The 22,443-nt window shown below is 37.3% G+C and overlaps 1 protein-coding gene across 1 annotated transcript; it reads left to right on the forward strand.

Moving 5' to 3' along the window:
* The first annotated feature begins 2,084 nt into the window (after positions 1 to 2,084).
* Positions 2,085 to 22,089, forward strand: abcg2a (ATP-binding cassette, sub-family G (WHITE), member 2a). The gene is made up of 16 exons (XM_036592123.1): positions 2,085 to 2,268; positions 3,870 to 4,073; positions 9,928 to 9,987; positions 10,218 to 10,332; positions 12,043 to 12,195; positions 13,319 to 13,476; positions 13,599 to 13,750; positions 14,367 to 14,468; positions 14,990 to 15,240; positions 16,855 to 16,937; positions 17,348 to 17,437; positions 17,550 to 17,674; positions 18,242 to 18,396; positions 18,906 to 18,995; positions 19,188 to 19,282; positions 20,264 to 22,089. Exons 2-16 carry the CDS (start codon positions 3,871 to 3,873, stop codon positions 20,412 to 20,414), a joined length of 1,983 nt encoding a protein of 660 aa, XP_036448016.1. The 5' UTR covers positions 2,085 to 2,268; position 3,870; the 3' UTR covers positions 20,415 to 22,089.
* Positions 22,090 to 22,443: the final 354 nt, after the last annotated feature.

Genomic DNA, 22,443 nt, shown 5'->3' on the forward strand with positions numbered 1-22,443 from the left:
TAGCATAGGCTGAGCTGTTTAAATCATCTAAAACAGACTTGCTGTAGGTGCTTTCGGACACTGTATGATGTACAGTCATGTATAAAAGCAGATTTCAGATACTAAACATGTCTTGATTGATCGTCTACATTTGGGGTAAGGAGAAAACGGTACAATTAGATTTTTGTCAAATGATCACTTCAACTTGACCACTTTATCCACAGATTTTTCAATATTTGTACATACTTCAGTGGCTGAGATGTGACCAAACTCATATGGAGTGGTCTATATATAGTGATCTATATATTTATATATAATAAATAAAATGGCTACATAAATATAGCCATTTTATTTACTATCTAAGGCAACCAGTGAACCTACATGTGTCTTCTGAGTGTTTATAAGTAATGTTGGTGATGATACAATAGTGTTAAGTCAGAAAAAAGAAATTTTCTTTGGGGATGATTTTTTCCTTACAACATCCTACATGTACCCCTCCGCCACAAAAGGATCTTTTTAAAAATACATTTTGGCTTCAGACAAAATTTAATCTCAAAATAATCATAAAACAATTTTTCAGACATCAAGCAGCATAATCATAACCATTTCACAAAATAACTCTCTGTGAGGGAGCTTTTAGAGGTGGACATCCACCATCACTGTGAACAATTCTGACTCGAAGAGTTTCTGTGGAATGGAGAATTTTGCACCAAACCAGTGTGAATGACTTGTTTACATATTTCCGATTGAATTATGCAGACATTTTGAAAACCGGTGGAATTTCCCTTTGAAGTTATCCAGCCTGCTGTGAAATCCTGCTTTGTGTAACCCCCACCGTGCGCATGGAAAATGCTGATTATCTTTTATATCAGTCTTCACCAACATACTTACCCACACGTGCCTTTCTCTGGCGGCCCCCTCGCTACTGCTCACCTGGAGTGTATGAGGGTGTACTGAGATGAAGCTGATAAGGTTTATGGGAGCAGAGTCCGTGTGGACTGCAGAGCTCAGTAAACACAAATCTGCCCTCACTCAGTGTAGCGGGCGTTGTGTAAGGGCCACTGGATGACCTGCCAGGGAAGAACAATAAAACAGAGTTATCATCTTGATTGCCCACTATTAACTCCTGTTTCATAAGAGTGTATTTTGTAACAGGTTATGTACGATTCTGTAGCTGAACATGACAATACTCGTCAACTGATCAGCCATAACATTAAAACCTTCTCCGTGTTTCTACACTCATTGTCCATTTTATCAGCTCCACTTACTATATAGGTGCACTTTGTAGTTCTACAATTACAGACTGTAGTCCATCTGTTTCTCTGCATACTTTGTTAGCCCCCTTTTACCCTGTTTTTCAATGGTCAGGACCCCCACAGGACCACCACAGAGCAGGTATTATTTAGTTGGTGGGTCATTCTCAGCACTGCAGTGACACTGACGTGGTGGTGGCGTGTTAGTGTGTGTTGTGCTGGTACGAGTGGATCAGACACAGCAGTGCTGCTGGAGTTTTTGAACACTTCAGTGTCACTGCTGGACTGAGAATAGTCCACCAACCAAAAACATCCAGCCAACAGCGTCCTGTGGGCAGCGTCCTGTGACCACTGATGAAGGACTAGAGGATGACCAACACAAACTGTGCCAGCAACAGATGAGATACTGTCTCTGACTTCACATCTATAAGGAGGCCCAACAAGGTAGGAGTGGACAGTGAGTGGACCCAGTGTTTAATAACTCCAGCAGCACTGCTGTGCCTGATCCATTCGTACCAGGGCATCACATGTACCAGTGCTGAGAATGAACCACCATTCAAATAATACCTGCTCTGTGGGGGTCCTGATCATCGAAGAACAGGGTGAATGGAGGCCAACAATGTATGCATGGAAACAGATGGACTACAGTCTGTAATTGTAGAACTACAAATTGCACCTATATGGTAAGTGGAGCTGATAGAGTGGGCAGTAAATGTAGGTACACGGTAGGTGTATCTAATAAAGAGCTCAGTGAGTGTGCAGTTATAGTGTAAAAAACACGCACATCAGTCCTACGAGGGCCACGTGCCTGCACTTTCGCCTAGTGCAGCAGTCTAACTGCGGTGGGTTACTTATGTCATTCCCCACTCGTATTCAGGAAAGCCCCGCCTCCACTGCGTTGTGATTGGCTGATAGTTCAGACCCGCTGCTTGTCGGAATACGGGTGGGAAAACAGAACTCAGCATCTCTCACAGCCTTCACACGCCGTTCATCTGAGGGAAGGAGACGAGGGAACCGCGGCACTCACCTCTGCAGCGTAAGTCACTGGACAGTATCAGTATACTTATACAGTTTTTGACGTAAAAAGAAAACGTTTAACTTAGTTACTTTTAAATGATGTTAATATCACAAGCGGCGAGTAACGTTACGAATAACCGTCATTCAGATTTCGCCGAGAGAGAGAGAGAGACAAAGATAGAGAGATAGAGACAGAGACAGAGATATAGAGAGAGAGAGGGTTTGTAGCCTCTCTTAAGCTAAGCCTGCAAGGTAGACTGTGTGTGTTAGCTTTTTGAGCACGAATGAAGCCTTTTTAACTGCCTTCAGTCAGTGAGTGTGGGGGTGTTAGCCTGCAGTGTTAGCTAGCTAAGCTATAGTTTAAAATGAGAGAGTGGACCGGTGGCGGTTGGCGGTGAGTACAGTAACGAAAAACAGTGCTAAGGTCAAAGAGTGTTTTTTTTACGCTAATGAATTAGTGACCAAAATAGAAATGAAACTAACTAACAAAACCAACATGAGTGCAAAACTATCAGTTCCACAACCTTCCAAATACTAAAAGGGAAATTCCGCTGATTTTTTTCTGAATTTCTGCGTAATTCAAACGCTGAGATGTAAACAAAGTCGTTCAGAGCGGTTTGATGTAAAGTGGTTCACTGTAAAGACAATTTCCAGATTTCGTTACAGAGGTAGCAAGAGGAACCAGTTTTAGGACAAAATATTTAAAAAGATACGTTTTCAGACCCCACAGGATCGTCAGACTGTTGTAACACAGTGTCTCGGGCATCAGGCAGCCATTCCATAACTTTCTGTGAGGGAGACGTGAGAGCCAGGAAAAGCTTCAGACGTCTGGTTCCCATCACTTTATCTAGAGTGGCACATTTTACATCAAAACACTCTGAATGACTTTGTTTACTTACATATCTTAATGATTTAATTATACAGAAATTTTGGAAAAAAATCCGTTAACTTATAACTGCAGTGGAACTTAATACATTCAGCATCTATCAGAAGTTTGTTAGGCTTGTTTTTGCTAAAGCTCGAAAATGAGAGGTTTGAGCACCAGCAAGGCAGCAAACAGTAATACTGTATGATTGATTTCCTCACAAAAATACATGATCATTTACAGTACACTAAAATATACTTAGAACTGAGGAAATGCACTTTCTGAGGACACTCTGTGCAAAAAGGCTGTACGCTAGTAAACAGGATTGAACAAGAAATGAGGAGTCAATATTTTGAGGAGACATTTTTTTTTATTTTAATAATTGTTCTTCACAGGTCTCACTTTTCAGCTTTGGCATTGTACTTTATATCTAAAGTCTTACAAAAAAAAGGAACAGCACTAACAATACCTCAGCCTCTATGCTCATTCATGCTGGATGTACCAAGGTCCACTTCACTTAGATAGGGAACTCTCAGTACTTGAGGAATTTTTGGACCTCATGCTTGTTTATGTTTATTTGCTTCTTTGTCACATTGAAAGTGGGGAGAATGTTGAATGGAAAATTTCTGTATAATGTCACGGTTTTGGCAAGAGGAGGTTGTTTGGTTGAAGTGTTGGAGATGTGAGCAGGATTGATCACACAAGAAATGTGCCAAACCTTGTTTTCAAGGGTTTGTTTTTCCATGGTTTTGCAGGATGTCGGAACAGAGCATTCACCTCCCCAATGTGGGGAGTTCCGGGAACGGAAAGCTTGAGCTGAGCGCCTCCTCTTCCTCCTCCTCATCCTCTCGTCGTGGGGCTACTGTTAGCTTCCATAAGATCCACTATGCCGTGGAAATGAAGAGTGGCTGGCTGTGTAAAAGGAAGGTCACCCACAAAGACATCCTCATTGACATCAAGTGAGTCCTGTCTGCCTCTGATTAGTCCTATACAATGATATAAAATGGCCCTGTATGTCTAAAGATGTGCGCATTATTTATGCCTCTACACTAAATAAAAGTAAGCAAACTGACAGACAAAATTTTGTTAATATAATATGTTTTAGCAATGTGGTAATGTACACAGTTAATTTAATGCACCACCTTTTTCAGTGCTGGAGCCCACAAATGGACACACACTTCACTCTCATTACTACATAAATTATGTAATAGTTTCATGGCAGTAACTGAATCATTTTGGTAGATGACAAATATTAAAAAATCTTAATATCATTAACAAAATAATATGCTTAGATTTAAACAGCTTAGTCTATCATCTCTGGACTTGTGACAAGTATAAGTAGTGACAAGTCCAGCATGCATCTGTTTTTGTCATCACTGTGGTATAAGAGGCTGAAAAGGGGACTGGCTTAAAGCTTTATGTCACATGAAACCCTACACTAGGTGCTTCTTCAAGTACAAGCTCTGTAATTGATAGCCAGGGCAGTCAACTTAAAGTTCGTCAGTGACGCGAGGCAGTTGGCCACATAATGCAGACCACACCTTTGTTTCCGTATCACAACTTAACGTGAACCTTCCATGGTGTTGGTGGAAGTCAAGTTTGTGCTGTGATCTGATGCCAGTTTTCCCTTGTCTGATGTAACAGCCAAGATGAGGGTGTTGGTAGCAAGATCTAATCATAGATCATTTATTAATCGTTCTCTCAATATTGGCCTTTGTAATACTTATATTGCAGAAGGCTGCGATATGCAAATGAGCCCTTTAACTAATTGCAGGGTTTGTTTGTGTTTGCTGTGAAAATCCTGACCAATCTCTGACCTTTCTGCAGGTGTTCTGGTGATCCATGATCACATTTGCATGATAAAACAAATCATGTTGATCAAAATAATGCAGACCAAACTTTACCTGTGTCAAAACAAGGGTTCAGCATTGTGTATTTAAAAGACAGCGTCTGAGAGTAATTGATGTTATTTAGGAGACTGGCCTCAGATCATTGTACAAGCTAGGCCTGTGTGAATTTTGAATCAGTAGCATGTATTATTTTCATCAAAATAGTTTACTTTTGCTGTTGCAGTGTTTCTTTACACAGAAACACAGATGTGAAACTGTGAGTTGTCTCTCAGCACACAGTATAATGACTCAGCAGTAAGCATTAATGTGAGCAGTCAGCCTCAACATGAGTCAGCAATGTGTGTAACCATGACTAAGGGATGTAGTTTTTATTGCAATAAGAAAATTACTGGTCTTATAAATTGGCAACAAAAATACAATATATTTAGATACACCAATATTCAATAAATGATCACATATATTATTAATAATAATCACAATATACAGTTCTTTCACCAACAACATAGTTAGTTAACAGTTAGGCTGAATCTCAAATAGCTCCCTACTTCCTGTGTTGTGCACTATGTAGGTCATGAAATAACAAACTGTACTCCCACACAGTGCATGATATATGGAATAGAAAGCCAAAAAGGTTCAGCTACATGCTGCTTGACTCCCTGTCTTGACATTTAGTGCGCTATTTGGGTGTAGAAGCCAGTTTCCTGACCTATGCTGTGCCCTGTATGGAAGATAAGGAGTCATTTGAGATTCAGCCCAGGTCTCAGCCTCAAGATGGTACAGACCATCTAATATCTATTACATTATGATTGGCTATCTGCATATCCATCTCATCGGTTTTAATCTGTCCAGTGGGAAATCTGTCATGAGTCTTTTGGTGAAATATATATTTACTGGACTGAAAACGTGTGTGAAGTTAACAGCATCTTAAAAATTTTCTCAGCATTTTGTTTGACAGTTATCACAGCAGTGTCCTTGCATGTTTGCTGCTGCATACCACGTTGTTTCCTGTGGGCGTGTTTTTGATGGAGCTTCATTTTAAAAGTCACCTGCCCCTGCAAGTCACACAAAAAAAAAAAGTTGGTTGAGTGCCAGTTCCTGTCAAAGTAGGCGGTTTGTGGCCACGTCACACACAAGATTCTCTGACCATAGGCAGAAGTCTGGCTTGAGAGACTAGCTAACATTAGGCTGTGGTTGCCAAGCAAATATTATTGCATAAATAGCACATTAGTTTATTAATACAGAACTAATGTGTGGTGACAGTCATGTGTATATAGCAAGTATTTCGCTCACAGCTTCAAATGTGGTTCAGCCAATAAGATTGTAGAATCTGAATGTGTTTTACAAGTATGGAGGGCTAGTGTTAGCTGAAATAAGTTAAGGGAATGGTTAGGCCTGTGCATGGTAACGGTTAGCCGAGTTACCATGGTAACAGCTCTCAGTGATAGGAAAAACTCATTTAAAAACCAATCGTTTGTTCATTTATTGATTTATTGAATGCAAAGCATAGCATGACACTAGTATTTTCACACATGAACTTGAACAACATTGGGTGAATTCATATCCTACATTAATGCATTTATTGTATTGCTGAGCTTGTTGCAGAAATGCAGCTGTTCAGCTGCGCAGGTTGAACGGTGCTGCAGGAAGATACCATACCTGTATAGAAATCCATCTATAGAATATTATGTACATTTTTGGGCATCCTTTGACTGCAGCCTCAGTTTTCAGACATCAGACTAAATAGCTTCAAGTCTCGGGAAACCTACAAGTAAAATGTGTCTCAGCTCTCGTACATCAGGCCAAATGAGCCACTTCAAACACGAAAAATGGCTTCAGAGAAGAAGGCATCAGGACAAGCTAAGCAGGTTCAGATGGTGATTTCATTTTTGTGGCAAAATTAAAGATGACAGTATACTACAGTCACAACTTTTACTGAATTATCTTTTTATTGCATTCTTTTATTGCGCAAAGATTAAGCTTCAACTCACACACTATCACTGTGTTTGCTCCAGCATCCGATTTTCTGACCGCCTCAAAATTTCAGGGTGATAAAGTGTTGCTGTTATTGTTATTGAATTAATAAAAATATAAATGTCAGTACACCTTTTGACAGTTCACCCACCAGTTGCAGTTATTTTCCACACAGTTACCTGGATAACTTTGTTGCTTGCACAAGCCTAGGATTGGTCATTTGCATTTTGCAGCCTACAGTGATATCAGTGCTGCAAAAGGCCAGTAGTACATAACAATACTGTCCAGCCCCTAGTAGGCCTAGCCCAGGTGTTTGAAAACGTGGATGTGTACATGGGCAAAAATGAAGGTTTTTGGTCTGATCTGCAGTCAGTGGCTTTTAATGAAGGAGGCCCTGTGGAAAAGGATGTGAGTGAATGAAGGGAAGGAAGTGTGCAGGTCTACAATGATTAGAAGGAGAGCAACCCCCAACCGATGTACAGAGAGAGAGAGAGAGAGAGAGAGAGAGAGAGGTGGGGGGTTACATAAACCAAATCAAACACTATTACACAATTAAACACAAAGGAAAAAACATGCAAGTATTGGGACGTTTCCCACATGGATGTTTATTCCAGCATAGAGGCACACACATGTATTCAGTTCTAAACACGCTTTGTTCATTCAAACAAGCACATGGAACAGACACACAAGCACACACACCTGTACTTGCGCACCATTCCTGCTGTTACATACACACACATACACATTTGTCGCTGAGATGAAAGAGAGGCTAGAACAATGGAAACTGAAATTCTCATGTGATCTGTGTATGAAAGAGACAGTGAAGCTGTAAAAACATCAATATAAAAAAGGTTTGGCTCAATACCTAAGTGAGAGTAAAAGTTTAAAAAACATTTCCAAAGTGCAAGTCAGGATAAATGATTTAGACAGTTTAAGCCAATAAAAACGTGCCATGGCCTTGACTCTTCACCTCTCAGCGTTAGATAAGAGACGGCAAACACGCACACCTTTGTGCTAAATGGCACAAAGGTTTACAGTTAAAAATGCTAATATTAGAATAGCAAAATCTCTTTATTCTATATATTTAGATAGTTTTGAGCCATTGCCCACGTTCACCAAGATATGATCTTAGATTACAAATTAATCAATTAATCAGTCTAATTTAACCACTTTTGTCAGCGATGCAGGAAGGTGTTTTAAGTTGTGGTGCTAAGAATATTAAATTGTCATCTAAATGGGATTATTTTCTAGAAATGAAGCTCCATTTATATTCATATTTCTTTTTGTTCAAGAAGACCAGCACATCAGTTTTTTGGACATAAGGCTTGAAAGCTGAATTCATTCACTGAATGAATGCCAGTCATGTAATATATATATACATACATATATATAAGCGCACACATTATTGTTTTTAGACTGCTAGAGGGCTCGGTAATAGCCTCTGCACATATTTCAATGCTTGTAAACTTGCTTTAGCGGCACATCTCCAAAATGGCCAACAGCTGACGAGAGACACGATTCCACTCGCTGTAATGGAAATGCAGCATTAACTTAAACAGTGCATAAAATAGGACGTATTTGTTTTATAGCAGTTTTATTATACTGAATACTTAAATACTTACATACAGCCCCCTCTGCTCCCCCCATTTCTTGCGGTGACAGTTATATTTGCTACATCTCTTTTTTTAGAATGTCTTTTAGTAAAAATAAGAGAAGGGAAGGATATCATAAAGGACATTGGGACTTTGTTTGGGACACAAAGGGATCCTCTGTAAGTTTATTGACCGAAAGGACAGAAATGATTAACTTGTGCGTGTAAGAGAAACAGGTGTGTGTGAGAGTTCAAATGCGAGCAGTCTGACACTCGTGTTTATGGTGTATTGCTCTGCTGAAATATATTTATGTTTGACCTGCCACAGTCAGGCAGTTATGACAATTTGTGTGTGGAGGGGGTGTTTGGGAAGTTCATGAGAATGCATTAAGCAATATCATGACCTAGCAATAAGCAATAATGTGAGCAATAGCCAGCCTCAATGCAAGTAAGCAAGTTTGTGTTACCATGACGAAGGTGAATAGAGTGGATTGCTGGGGGGACTATGGGACATATTTAGCTTGAAATAAATTACCTTGCGCAATAGCTATGACACAAGCCATGACTGAGAATAAAGCTTTGTCAGGATGTAGTCATTGACAGTGTGACTGAAATACATACAGTGGCCCCAAAAAGTATTTGGACATTTGTGTTGTACTTAAAAATGTGTCAGGAAAACAAAATGTCAAGCCATGTGTCATTTATTTTAAACAGGACGTTCTGTGACTTTTTAAAAAGTTGCTGAGTGCTGTTTCATTTCAGCTGTTTGTTTGTAGACGTCTGTGGGTTTGCCGTCAAAATGCTTTTGTACACTTCTAGGTTTATGATCCCAACAATAAACACAAGCTGACCAACACCATTTTAAGAAACGTTCTGTGAAATAAGTTTACCAGTGGTTAAAGTTAGGGATGCATAATAATGTCAAAGTCATATCGGTATCAGCAGATAATTCAGTATATATTTCAAACCGATATTTGATGATGTATTTATGACTCTGGAAGAGCAGGACATTTCAGCAATGCTGGGCTACTGGGCTGAAATATCAATGTTTTATTCATTTTACAGCATTTGTAACACCAAGGAAACAGATGTTAAGTTTCTCTGTGATGCTAACCCAGTTAAATGTTACATTTATGTATCGGCATCAGCAGTAGTTTTGTGACTCAATCATAACAGTATCTGGACCTTTTTAGATTTATAAATATATGTGTATATTTAAGAATTAATACCATTATTATCTTCTAAAACAAAAGTGCTCAATTGCTGGTCTAGCTTAGGAGTTCTGTGCTTTGCTGGCAAACACGTAATCTGTCTGCAGTGTAGGGGGATGGTTGTGAATAAATCTGTGACAGTGATGCTTAAGAACATTTCTGAATATTTTTTTTCTTTTTCTTCATCTAGTGGGATTATGAGGCCTGGAATGAATGCCATATTAGGAGCAACTGGGAGTGGAAAATCATCGTAAGTGTTTGTGTACCTGTCTTAGTAACGTTTGTCAGCAATGTTTGTGAGTACTGTATTATTCAGTGTTTAGTTGTATTGGATGTGTCGTGTGTGGTTATGCATTGTTTATAACACAGTAGTTGGTTTTATTGTGATTGCAGTATGTTTATACAGTAGTTTTATCATGCCGATATGGTGATATTATAGCTTTGTCATGGTAAAGAGCTTGTAATTTTGACTGAATTAAGGTTTCTGGACGTACTGGCGGCGAGGAAAGACCCTAAAGGATTGTCTGGAGAAGTGCTGATAGATGGAGCACCACAACCTCCCGACTTCAAATGCCTGTCTGGATATGTAGTACAGGTACACACACACACACACACACACACACATAAAACCACGCAACTATAGATGTCTGTCTGGATCAGGTCTGTCGTGATTATAAACAGACAGTAATAATCAGTGATTAGCTGCATCATTATAATGCTTATTTTATATTCTCCAGCTAGTCTCCCTGAAGGCAAACAGAGCCTGGTGGACACACACATTTATATGTATTTTAGCCCTGTTTGTATTTATTTATTTATTTATTTGTTACGTAATTTATTAACCATTTCTAGATTTTCCTATATCGTTTTTTGGCATTTCTGAAAGGCTGCACATAGTTTGTTGTTCGACTAAATATATTTCTGCCGTCTCTTAATTCTTTACATTAACTCACATTAAGTTAAGAAAGTTTTTGCTTTCTCATTTAAACTTACTATCTTAGAGATACTTGTTTGTCTTTGGACAGCGACAGTATACATTGTCAAAATGATGTTTAATTATTTGAAAGAGTAGCTTTTAAGTGCTGTCCCATTTTCACTGAATATACTAGATAAAGTATAACAGGTTCCAGGTAGAGTGGGCTCATGGGATTGTGGCAGCAGCAGAATTGAAGTAGGTGTTGAAAAAAAATGGTTTCAGATTATTTACAGATGCTTTAATTGTTACCATACATTTGCACCTTATCAGCAGGGTTAGAATTAGGTTTAGATTATGGGTTGAGATTAAGGTTAGGGTTAGCCATAAAAATGAGCCTCAGATTTATTAGAATATGATTCTATTGCTTTTAAGACATATTTTGCTTTTTGGTTGCTTTTAATATATATTTAGTCAATTGTTAAACATAAGATGAGCATCTACAAAGCATCTTCAGTGAACGCTTAAAATATAGTGGTATTAAGAATTACATTAGGAAAATTGCCAACCAGTAACAGCGAGGAACAGTGTAAATTAAGTACAAATTACTGCAGGAGAGTTTTTCCATGTGCCTTGTAACATTTTCCAGTGTACCATGTATTCTAAATTTATCTTGAATATGTTACATATTCATTTATACAAATATACACACACAAAAGTTCAGACGTCTGTTTAAATTGCATTACATTTACGCACATAGACACACCCCCACTGTCCTGTGTGCCTACTGGCTGTGTCACATCTATTCAGTGTTCACTCAGCATCTTGCTTCCTTTCTCACATGTACTTGCACACACAGCCATTCTGTGAAGGTTTAAGAAACCACAGTCATGTCTTACACATTCTATTCAAAAGAATGCTGATTGCTGATTTTCCAGTGCTTTAAACTATCTGAAAGGGGAAGTGTCTCTTCGTCATTAGTCATAAAATGTGTTAAAAGGGAAGTGTCTCCTCCGACGACACTTGTTACTCAGCCTAAGCAAGCGTTCCTCACACTGAACTATGTAAGGTCGTGACCACCATGACTAAGGGAATTATTAGTCTGGATTAATATTATATATTAATGTGGCAGGAACATGAACACACTAAAGCAGTGCTGGTCATTTACTCTCATACATATCAAACTACAAATATTATGTAACTACATATGTTATTAAACTACATATGTAAAGGCATATTAACGTTAAGGCTTGAGGTGGAGTTAGAGAGTCTCCAGATATTGTTTTAAAATGATCTTTTATATTTTTTCTGTGATCCTGTGATTTTTGCATGTTACACCTTTTTAAATCATGTATGTGTGTTTTTTTATGTGCTGTTCTCTGTGTCATGCAGGATGATGTTGTCATGGGAACGCTAACAGTGAGGGAGAACTTGCGTTTCTCAGCAGCGTTGAGGCTTCCAATGTCAGTCAGTCAGAAGGAGAAAGAAGAAAAAGTGCAACAACTGATTGAAGAGCTGGGACTGACTAAAGTAGCTGACTCACGGGTAGGACATGCTCTGACTTCCTGTGTCAATCAGCTAAAAGGAAAACACAAAAAGAGGAATTACTCGTGGGCTAAAGTAGCCAGCTCATGAGCAAGGGACACATGCTTAGATGCTAACGATGACGTGTTTGTTCTGACACAAGAAAGATTTCTGAAATAAGTAAATGTTAATTTTGTTTTGAGGCAGTATGTAGAGGTACAGAGTTTATAGCTGGGGTGTCCAAAGTCCGGGCCCTGGGCCAAACGCAGCCACTGAACAGTTTTGAGTGGGCTCGCATAGTGGGCTTATCCATAGAATGCATTATAGGTGGTCCACTGGCCAATGCATTGCAATGTTTATGTTCACCTGATGGTGGCAGCAGTTCGTTAGCATACAAGATATAGACACCATGGCAATGATCAGCTAATTTGCATGGTTAATGTAACAGATCGGCCATTTAGTGTCATACCTAACAGTGACTACAAAATCCAGGACCAGAACATGTATTCACGGTCCAGATTTTAAGACCTCTGGCCTAAATACTTTAAAGTTGAAGTTGAGGCAGAATTTTCTTACAGTTATTGCTCTAAAACAAATTGTATTTAGTATTTCAGTAAATATAAATTGTTCTAAATGTTTGCTTTTCCACATATTGAGTAAATTGTGTTGAATTATTTATGCACAGTCTCCTCTGAAATTATTGGAATGGCAAGGCCAGTGTTTTTGTTTTTGCTTGATGCAGCTATTGCATATTGGATTTGCAACAAAATATTAAGTGTTTTTTACTTTCATTTACTTTACCACTATCTGTTCCTATACTTTTTTTTTTGCTCACCTAAAAATTGTGTGGTTGTAAGCTGTTCGTCAAGTGGAAATATCAGGAAATAAAAGCTGAAATTTTGATCTTTTGTCTCCTTTGCATCTTTTGATCTCAAACACAAATGTCTTCAGTGTACAGAAAAGACGAAAGAATTAGCCTTGCCATTCTAAAACTTTTGGAGGACACTGTGTAATATATTGTTGATGAGTGACTGGTGCTCCAGTGTTTTAATATGGTCCAATGTGGCCCTCTTTCCAAAATGTTTGGACACCCCTTGGTTATAGGGTAGGTTTTTGATTCCTTGTGGCTCTGTTTGTACGATAGGTGGGCACGCAACTGATACGAGGGATTTCAGGAGGTGAGAGGAAGAGGACCAACATCGGAATGGAACTCATCATCGATCCTTCTGTTCTCTTTCTGGATGAACCCACAACAGGACTGGACGCCAGCACAGCTAATTCTGTACTGTCATTGCTGAAGAGGTATGCACATACATCTGCAACAAACAAACAAGTGCATGTGTGAGTATAAAAGCACAAGCTCACTCTTCCCCCGGTGCGTGCGGTGCATTCGTAGCTAATCAATAAAACGCCTTCTGCTGCAGGATGTCGAATCATGGTCGGACCATTATCTTGTCCATCCACCAGCCACGTTACTCTATATATCGACTGTTTGACAGCTTGACTCTTCTGGCTAGCGGTAGACAGGTTTACCATGGACCTGCGCAGAGCGCACTGGATTACTTCAGTGAAATAGGTGAGTTCAAGTACTTCAAAATCTCTCATTTGAAGGGGTTCCTGAAATGGTTTTATGGAAAATCATTCTGGTTTGGTCTAAAACAGTTTATTAGTGTGTATTCTGTATATTAATTATCATGATCTAAAAAAGCACCTGGCTGGTTCATGTAAAAACTATAAAAGCTGTATTATGGTTAAACAACCCTTATTAGTGAATTTAAAATGTTTTTACATTATACACCAGCGGTTATTCTTTAACCTCTTTATATTGAAATATTTTGCTATTGAATATACAACATTTTGGAATGAAATTCATCAAATAATGAAATCCTTGTTTCCTATAGTCAGCAGAAATAAGATTTGTTAAAAAAGGACTTTGGGGTGGTTGTCAATAATGTCAAGTTCATTTGGCCACAGTCAGGAAAGAGAAGTAGTGCTTGTGATCAACTTGTAAATAATTAATAGTTACCAACTTGTAAACAGTGTAAAGTCACAAACAGAATCATACCAGGCGTTTAACAACACCTTCATTTGAATTGAGAATGTAGCTTTTAACTTCGCAGATAAGAAGCAGACTTCATTTCGCATATAATTAAAGCATTGCTAAATTATCTGATTATAACTCTGTTTTGCAGGATTCATCTGTGAACCTCACAACAACCCTGCTGACTTCTTCCTGGACGTCATTAATGGAGACTTTTCTGCAGTCAATCAAAACAGACTTGAAGAGACAGAAGGTCTCTTTCTCTCTCTCTCTCTCTCTCTCTCCCTCTCTCTCCCTCTCTCTCTCTCTCTCTCTCTCTCTCTCTCTCTCACACACACACACATAGCCATTAGGGGTGTAAAAATGCAACAGTGCCTTGTTTATAAGAAATTACAGTAATATTCATATTACTGTATTTGTTGTGTATTGTATTATTGTATTCATAAATCTTTTGACTATTTCCAAATGTCAAAATCTAAAAAAAAGGTTGGTTTATTGTTTTAATTGTCTGTACTCCCCTACTGTGTTAATAGTTCCTCCAGTCACATCTATGTATTCATTGTATTTTTAAAATAATTCTGAATTACACCAAATTAATCATATTGAACTGATTTGTGTTGCAAATTTGAGATTTCTTGATGCTTTTACTAATTTCCTAAACAATCATAATCAAATTGAACCATTGAAAAGTCAGAGATTTACATCCCTAATAGTTAAACATACACGCACACATCTTAGGTGTGATCATTTTTGTTTTTTGTGTGCATCCTATAGAGCTGAATGTGGAGCAGTACACGTCATCTCGCCAGAACATCGAGCAGAGGCTGATGGAAGAGTATAAAAAGTGGTCTTACTACAAAGAGACCAAAGAAGAGCTGGAGAAGATCATGCAGGGCCGGAACTACAGCGAGAAGCCCAAAACTCGCACCATCACCTACAAGACCTCCTTCAACCACCAGTTCAAATGGGTGCTGAAAAGGACCTTCCGTAACCTCATGCTTAACCCACAGACCTCCTTCGCTCAGGTGAGTTACAGACCTAAAGCGAGGCGGAGAGAGATATACACGTAATACACCGATACAGTTCAATACTCCATGTCACCAGTGTTTCTCAAGTCTCTATCTGCTGCATTTGGTGTTCCGTCTCAAAAATACTGTGAATAAGTCAGCTGCCCATCTTCAAAACACATTTAAACCCTTCCTCTAATTTTTATAAGGATATGAACTGGAATTAGACTGTTTGTAAAGAAAATTGCTAGAGTGCTGTAAGATGGAAGGTACCAATATCACATTTAAATATGACACATATATGTAAAATGTTTAGTTAAAATATCCTAATCATGAAAAATGAAAAATGGATTTTCATTGGAGACAAGACTCCCAATTTGTAGCTCAAGTGTCAAGCTATTAGCTGATAAAGATAATACCAAATCTTACTGAAGCTGTTTTTATAAAGTTAAAAAACTGAAGCAACACAATGAAAGTAGTTCCGGTTGCTTTCCCTAAGGTTTTCTGCTAACTGTGCAGGACAATAAATTATACAGATTCACAGACTATTGTACAAACTCCCTTGACTGAGATTTTTTTTTTCTACAAAAATATATTTTCATAAGTGTTCACTGACAGAATTCAAGGCATTGGATTTTGTGTTTTTTACCCAATGTAAAGTATGTTTCTAAGTTTGTAGTCATTAAATTGTTATTGTGAAGGTGCACCACCTCTTTAACGTATTGGCCTTACATGAGGAACACTTACAGTGCACTATATTTGACAGAAATTTAGAAGAAAGCAAGTTGTCGTATGCTTTCTTCAAAATATTCGTTATTTTCTACTAAAGATTATAAAAAAGATTATATAATATTGCATGTATGTGAAAGTACTGAGTGACCAAAAATGCATTTCAGAGGTGCTGTTAATCAGCAGTGCCCACTAGAGGTCATAAGATAAATAGATCGACTGACAGAGATAGACAGATAGCAGACAGCAAGAAAGAAATGGAAAAAACAGCATTATGTGTGCTATACCAAGGTATATATTATCACTGTCACAAAAAACATTTTCTTCATTTTTCGCATTTTGGCATATTTGGGATCTGCGCTTTCCCTTGACTTTGTGTCAAAATTAAATGATGAACGGACCAATAGAAAATGGTCCAAAATTACTTGTAGAAAATGTTACATTAGCGTCTATTACAAGTTAATGATGTTACTTCCTTCTCCTGTAAAGTTATTGTTTTGGACACACAGAAGGTTTACCAACATTCCAAATATTCCATATATGCACTCCGTTAGATTGTTCAGAAGGTTTTTTTTTATATATTATGGTGTAGTATATAAACATTCTCTTGCACAACAGGATCGATTGGTAGGTAATATAACATTAAATCATTGAGGCTGATTATATATGTATGTTTGTATTTCCTTTTCTGAGAAACACAGCAATAATTGTGTATGTGTGGTAGATGGACGCTCTGGGATTTATACTGTAAGAAAAAGAAAATCTAATTAAATTCCAATGAAATATAAATCTACAGCACTGACGATGGCAGTGTGTTCTGATATGGTATTATGTTGTGGTGTTAGAATGTAGTGAACTTCTGCAGTTTGGATGTACTGATTCATAAATGAATTCTTTTCCCAGATGGGAGTCACACTTTTCTTAGCTCTGATTGTTGGTGCTATCTTTTTCAATGTGCCAAGCACCTCGGAAGGGATTCAAAACAGGTGAGAAAGACACAACAGGGGCATTTGTGCTATTTGAAATAATAATAATAATAATAATAATAAAAATAATAATCATTTGTCGGCACTTTTCAGTAACCCAAAAAAGCTTAAACTGGTTAAAAACACAAGAATAAAGTAAAATACAACATTAAAGACTTTAATTGACATGAAAGAAAGAAAGCAAGGAAGAAATACAGAAAGAAAGATATAAAGAAAGGATTGTCATTCCAAAACTACATTATGATTAACGCCCCATTATTAGAGAAATAGAAATGTGTTTTCTGTTATACATCTTCTGTTATTTTTTTCCAGCCTCTTTATATCCAAATAGTTTACGAATAAATATGCAGCATTTTGGAATGAATGTCTTGTGTGCATAAACATGTGTAAACCACAGCCTCTAATTTCAGGATGGGCTCCCTGTTCTTCATCATTACTAATCAGTGTTTCAGCTCTCTGTCCTCCGCTGAGCTTTTCATCACGGAACGCAAACTCTTCCTGTGAGTAGAGAGGAAATAAACACATATTTAAAAAGTTACAAAAGTGGTGAAAGCACATCTAAATCAGTTGTTGTTGTAACAAAATGATGATAAGTGCTGTATCTCTCTACAGGCATGAATATGTTAGTGGCTACTACAGAGTGTCTGTGTATTTCCTGAGTAAGATTCTCTCTGACATTCTCACACTGCGCACCGTCCCTGCGATCATCTTCAGCTGTGTGGCCTACTGGATGATAGGTAACACACACACTCACAACGTAGATACCAACCCATTCACATACACACACATTATTGTTAGGGATGCAAAAGTTTGAAAAACACCAATCAAACATGTTTCGTGAAAGTGAAAGCAAGTTAATACATCCATCATGATGCATTTCAGTACACAATTTATACTCAAAGATAAAAATATAAGAAAATATAAAATGTTAATTGAGAGATTAATTGTACATTAAAAAGTGCAGAAATGTGTTCTCTGAAAAGGATGCATTCACTTATTTTCACAATTTTGACTACAACTACGTATATGGATGTATTTGAAACATTAATTTTAACTTATTTTTTTTTGAATGAGAAAAAGTATTTGTTCATTGAGATATTTGATTAATGTTTGTTAAAAGTGTGCATATAAAGATAGTTAAAGCCCCATCTGTAGTCACTGTCCAACATATTTGCTCTTTATCTGAAAGGTGAATGTTGTAGGTTATTATATTGCAAAACATTTTATGAGCTCGATGTTTGCAATTTAATGTTTATAGTGGGTTCTTATACATGCCTACAAGATACATTTTTTTCCCATTCCAGGGTACAAAGCAAATGCTGGAGCATTTTTTTTCTTCATGTTATCTGTTGCCATGACTGCCTACACGGCAACATCCATGACAATGGCCATCTCTGCTGATCAGAATGTGGTGGCCATCGCCAACATCTTCATGACCATCAGCTTTGTGTTCATGATGGTGAGAACACGCACGCACTCACATGTTCTTTATCTCTTTCTGTCTCATCCTCATTATTTTAACATTATATAAAATGTGAGCAATTCAATATTTAGGATATTCAAAAATGATAAAGCCAGTCGAATAACTAACATTTGTTCATGACATCTTATGTCATGTATAATATAATCTAGTTACCTACCATGACATCAAACGTCATTAAAATTACAGGTAACAGTAACATGACACTGTTATATTATTGTATATAATCTGACAACTCTGCATGTGAAATCTGCATTGACATGTTAATGGCAGGGTTATGTCAATTTGTCAAAGTGTTATCTGAAATATTCAAACATTAAAGATACTATACAGTATAATATTTAAATATGAAATTCTTTAGTAGTTGCAGCCCTAACAAACTCACTAATGCACACACATGGCACACAAATAACCCGAGATCAATTATTCATTACTTTTTTGTTTGTTTATATGCATGTCTGTGTCTGTCTGCGTCTGTCTGTGTATAGATTTTCTCAGGCTTGCTAGTAAATTTGCCCAGCATTGCTGACTGGCTGAACTGGTTAAAGTATCTGAGCATCCCTCGTTATGGTTTGACGGTAAGTTAGCAATCATCTCTTCTAATGATCTATATGAGTCGTTTTGCTCGTTACCTATTATGTTAGTTTACTTTGTTCAGTCATGCATTGTATTTTTATTGGTTGCTAGGGACTTAATCTGCACTTGTTGATGCACATATATGTTTAGGATGATGATGATGAAGGTAATAATTGTGAGAATGATGTATTCAGGCTCTCCAGGTGAACGAGTTTGTTGGGCAGAGGTTCTGTAACACTGTTACGAACAATCAAACTGATTTTAACACTACAGCCGGACAAATTAGTGTGTAAGTATTGTGCTTGTTTTTAGATGTTTTATATATGTAACTACCAGCATGTAATAATATATATATATATATATATATATATATATATATATATATGTGTGTGTGTGTGTGTGTGTGTGTGTGTGTGTGTGTGTGTGTATGTGTGTGTGCATATATAGATACAGTTGTATGCAAACGTTTAGGCAACGCTGGTGAAAAGTTTTCCTAAGTGAAATTAAATGATTTTGTAAGTGAAAATGTATTAACACATCCTCTGCACATTTTAATGCACAATTATTACTAGTATTACTGTTTATTTGTCGAAATTGACATATTATGAAGAAAAACAATAATGTTTTTATATTTTATTTATTTTATTTTCCAATATCTTTCCTTTTTTTATTTGTTAAACTCAGCAAAGAAAGAGAAATTGTGCACTTAAATGTGCAGAGAATGTCTTATTTAAATTTGCTCCCTGTTGAGGATGTGTTGACTTACTTTCATTTAGAAAATCATCCAAATATGTAATTTGACTGGGGATGTTTAAACGCGTACATACATCTGTGTGTATACACTATATGGCCAAAGGTATGTGGAAACCTGACCATCACACCTCTGTAAGCTTGTTCCAAATCCATTACCATTTATGAGTTGACCTCCCCTCCTCCACTACAGCAGCCTTCACTTTTCTAGTAAAGCTTTCCTCCACACCAAACCATGTCTTTTTGGACCTCGCTTTAGGCACAGGGACACAGTCATGCTTGAACAGGAAAAGGGCCTTCCCCAAACTGTTGCCACAAAGTTGGAAGCATATAATTGTTTGAGTGGTCTACCGCTTGTGGCTGAACCGTTGTTGCTCGTAGACATTATTCAGTAATTACCATGCAACTAATATATTGTTTATGTAGTTATGAAAGAGAGGGATTAAAGTGCGTAAGCACATATGGACTCTTTGACCTCAAAAAGCTAAAAAATTGACCTTAGTATTTGTTTTGTATGCAGTTGTTCAACAGGCGAGGATTTCCTGACTGAGCAGGGCATTGACTACTCTACATGGGGCATGTGGCAGAACCATGTTGCGCTGGGCTGCATGATAATCATATTCCTGAGCATTGCATACTTGAAACTGCGTTTCATCAAGAAGTTTACATAGACACACAAACACATTCTGTCTTGATACGCATGTACCCGTCACATTCTGCAGCAGAGAGAATGTTTGAATCATCCTGAGTTTTTCCTTTTACACTGTGCTGCTAAGACCACCCCAGTAATCCATTCATGTTCTTTAAGCCTGTGAATAAATGACAGGTATGTCTTTGTAAATTAAGTTTGCACTCCCCTTACATCACTCAGGACTGTCATACTCGAGCACAAATGATGCCAATGAAGAAAAAATACACTGTAAATGTTTTAAAAATTATGCACTTTTTTATATATATATATTTTTTTTTGTTCAGATTTTTGTACACAGGAGTTCAGTAACAAATTATAAGTTGTTTTGCCTTCCTGCTAAGTTTAAGTCCAGCTCAGACCTTACTGTAATACTAGAGTAATACCTTTCTTAGCTTGACTGAATTGACCTGTCATTAAAATTGCTTGTTTCATAGCAACTGGACATGCTTTACAGAACATTGCCAAAAGTCCCATCTAACCTACAGAAATTACAGTGGGTAACTCAGTGTTTATTGAGAAAGAAATTTAGAGTAGGCCTGTCAGAATCATTAAATTTAGCTTTTGTTTAATTGCCATATAAGTATTTGAGATTAACAGTTAAATTATCTGTTCTGCTTATTGTATGCTGCTGCTAAGTCTGAACCCTAAAGTGGCAAATTGGCTGATTAGATATTTTGTGTCTTAGCTGTTCTCAACTGAAGACAGGCACAGCTAGAGCTCAAATAAACAAACACTACTCACTGCCGCCCTCTAAAGGTGTTATTAACAAATAAACAAATATTACTCACCGCAGCCCGCTGAAGGTGTCAACAAACATCAAATAAACAAATATCATTGACCTTTTCTGTTGTTTATATAAGACGTGTCTTAAAAATGCATTTTCTGCTTTCTTTTATTTACGTATATTTGTCTCAACAGACAAAAATGCACCCAATACATTTTTTTCAAGTCTAGGCGTATAAACGCTAATAACAAATAATTGCCATCAGTTTAATTACTATCAGGCGATTGTCATAATTGTGACAGGCCTACAGTTTACAGTTTGTCTTTATGTTCATGTTTCATGTCATGTATTATCCTAATGATATTTATCATGTATGTATTTGAAAAGTCACACTCGGGCTAGATACAGATACAGTTTCATCAACACAGTATATTTATTTTAAACTGAAAACAATCCCTGCATAATGTGCACTACAGTTTCTTACCAGGTTGAATGGGATGTTTGGCAGTTGTGTAAAGCTCATCCAACCTCGCAACAATTTTGTGGGCGGAGCATGGATAGATCAGTTAAACACATGTTAAAGTGAGGGTGTTAATCTGGGTTGGAAACTACAGGAACAGTGTTGCAACAGTTATGCAGTATGTTTTAGAAGTGCCTACTTATTCTCCTGAACACACTGCTTCACATCTGTTGATGTTTTTGGTAAATATGGTTAATACATTAATCTTTGCCTTGTGCCTTAACTCTACAATCTGACTTTGTCATGTTCTTTTTTATATTTTTTGTTAAACCATTTCAGTGGTGATAAATATGTTAATATTGTGTAATTTTGTTAAAGATGAAAAGTAAATATTTTGATAAGCTGGATTGTGTGTTTTGTGCATGTGTGTGTGTGGCTAAATAAACCAAGACTACATTTATGCTCAATAAAGCAGGGTTCTCGCATTTCTATCCTGGATGGCTACAAGTGCAAGTGATTTCTGTGCTCAAACTTAGTGAATCAGGTATGTGAGAGCAGAGGAGATTCCTGTATGTTGTTTAAATAAATAAATGATAAATGGTGCAGTGCTGTTTTATGGTCAGGATACATGATGAGTAACCTTACGGACTTACGGACCTGAGAAACATACTTAAGCTTTTATTTTTACTTTTTCCAAGTAATTTTGGGCCACTTCTTCTGGTCCATTCATCATGAATTTTATACACAATGTAAAGAGCAACAGGCATTTTCAAATTATGTCAAACACTGAAAAACAACAAAAATGGAGATGCAAGGTTTTGTCCT

Source organism: Colossoma macropomum, unplaced genomic scaffold, assembly GCF_904425465.1.
Source record: "Colossoma macropomum unplaced genomic scaffold, Colossoma_macropomum, whole genome shotgun sequence".
NCBI lineage: Eukaryota > Metazoa > Chordata > Actinopteri > Characiformes > Serrasalmidae > Colossoma > Colossoma macropomum.

Coding starts and splice junctions, on each gene's coding strand:
- abcg2a (XM_036592123.1), top strand. CDS start 3,871: ATGTCGGAACAGAGCATTCACCTCCCCAATGTGGGGAGTTCCGGGAAC. Junction 13,477..13,598: donor GTACTGTCATTGCTGAAGAG/GTATGCACATAC, acceptor CTTCTGCTGCAG/GATGTCGAATCATGGTCGGA. Junction 17,675..18,241: donor TGTGGCCTACTGGATGATAG/GTAACACACACA, acceptor TTCCCATTCCAG/GGTACAAAGCAAATGCTGGA.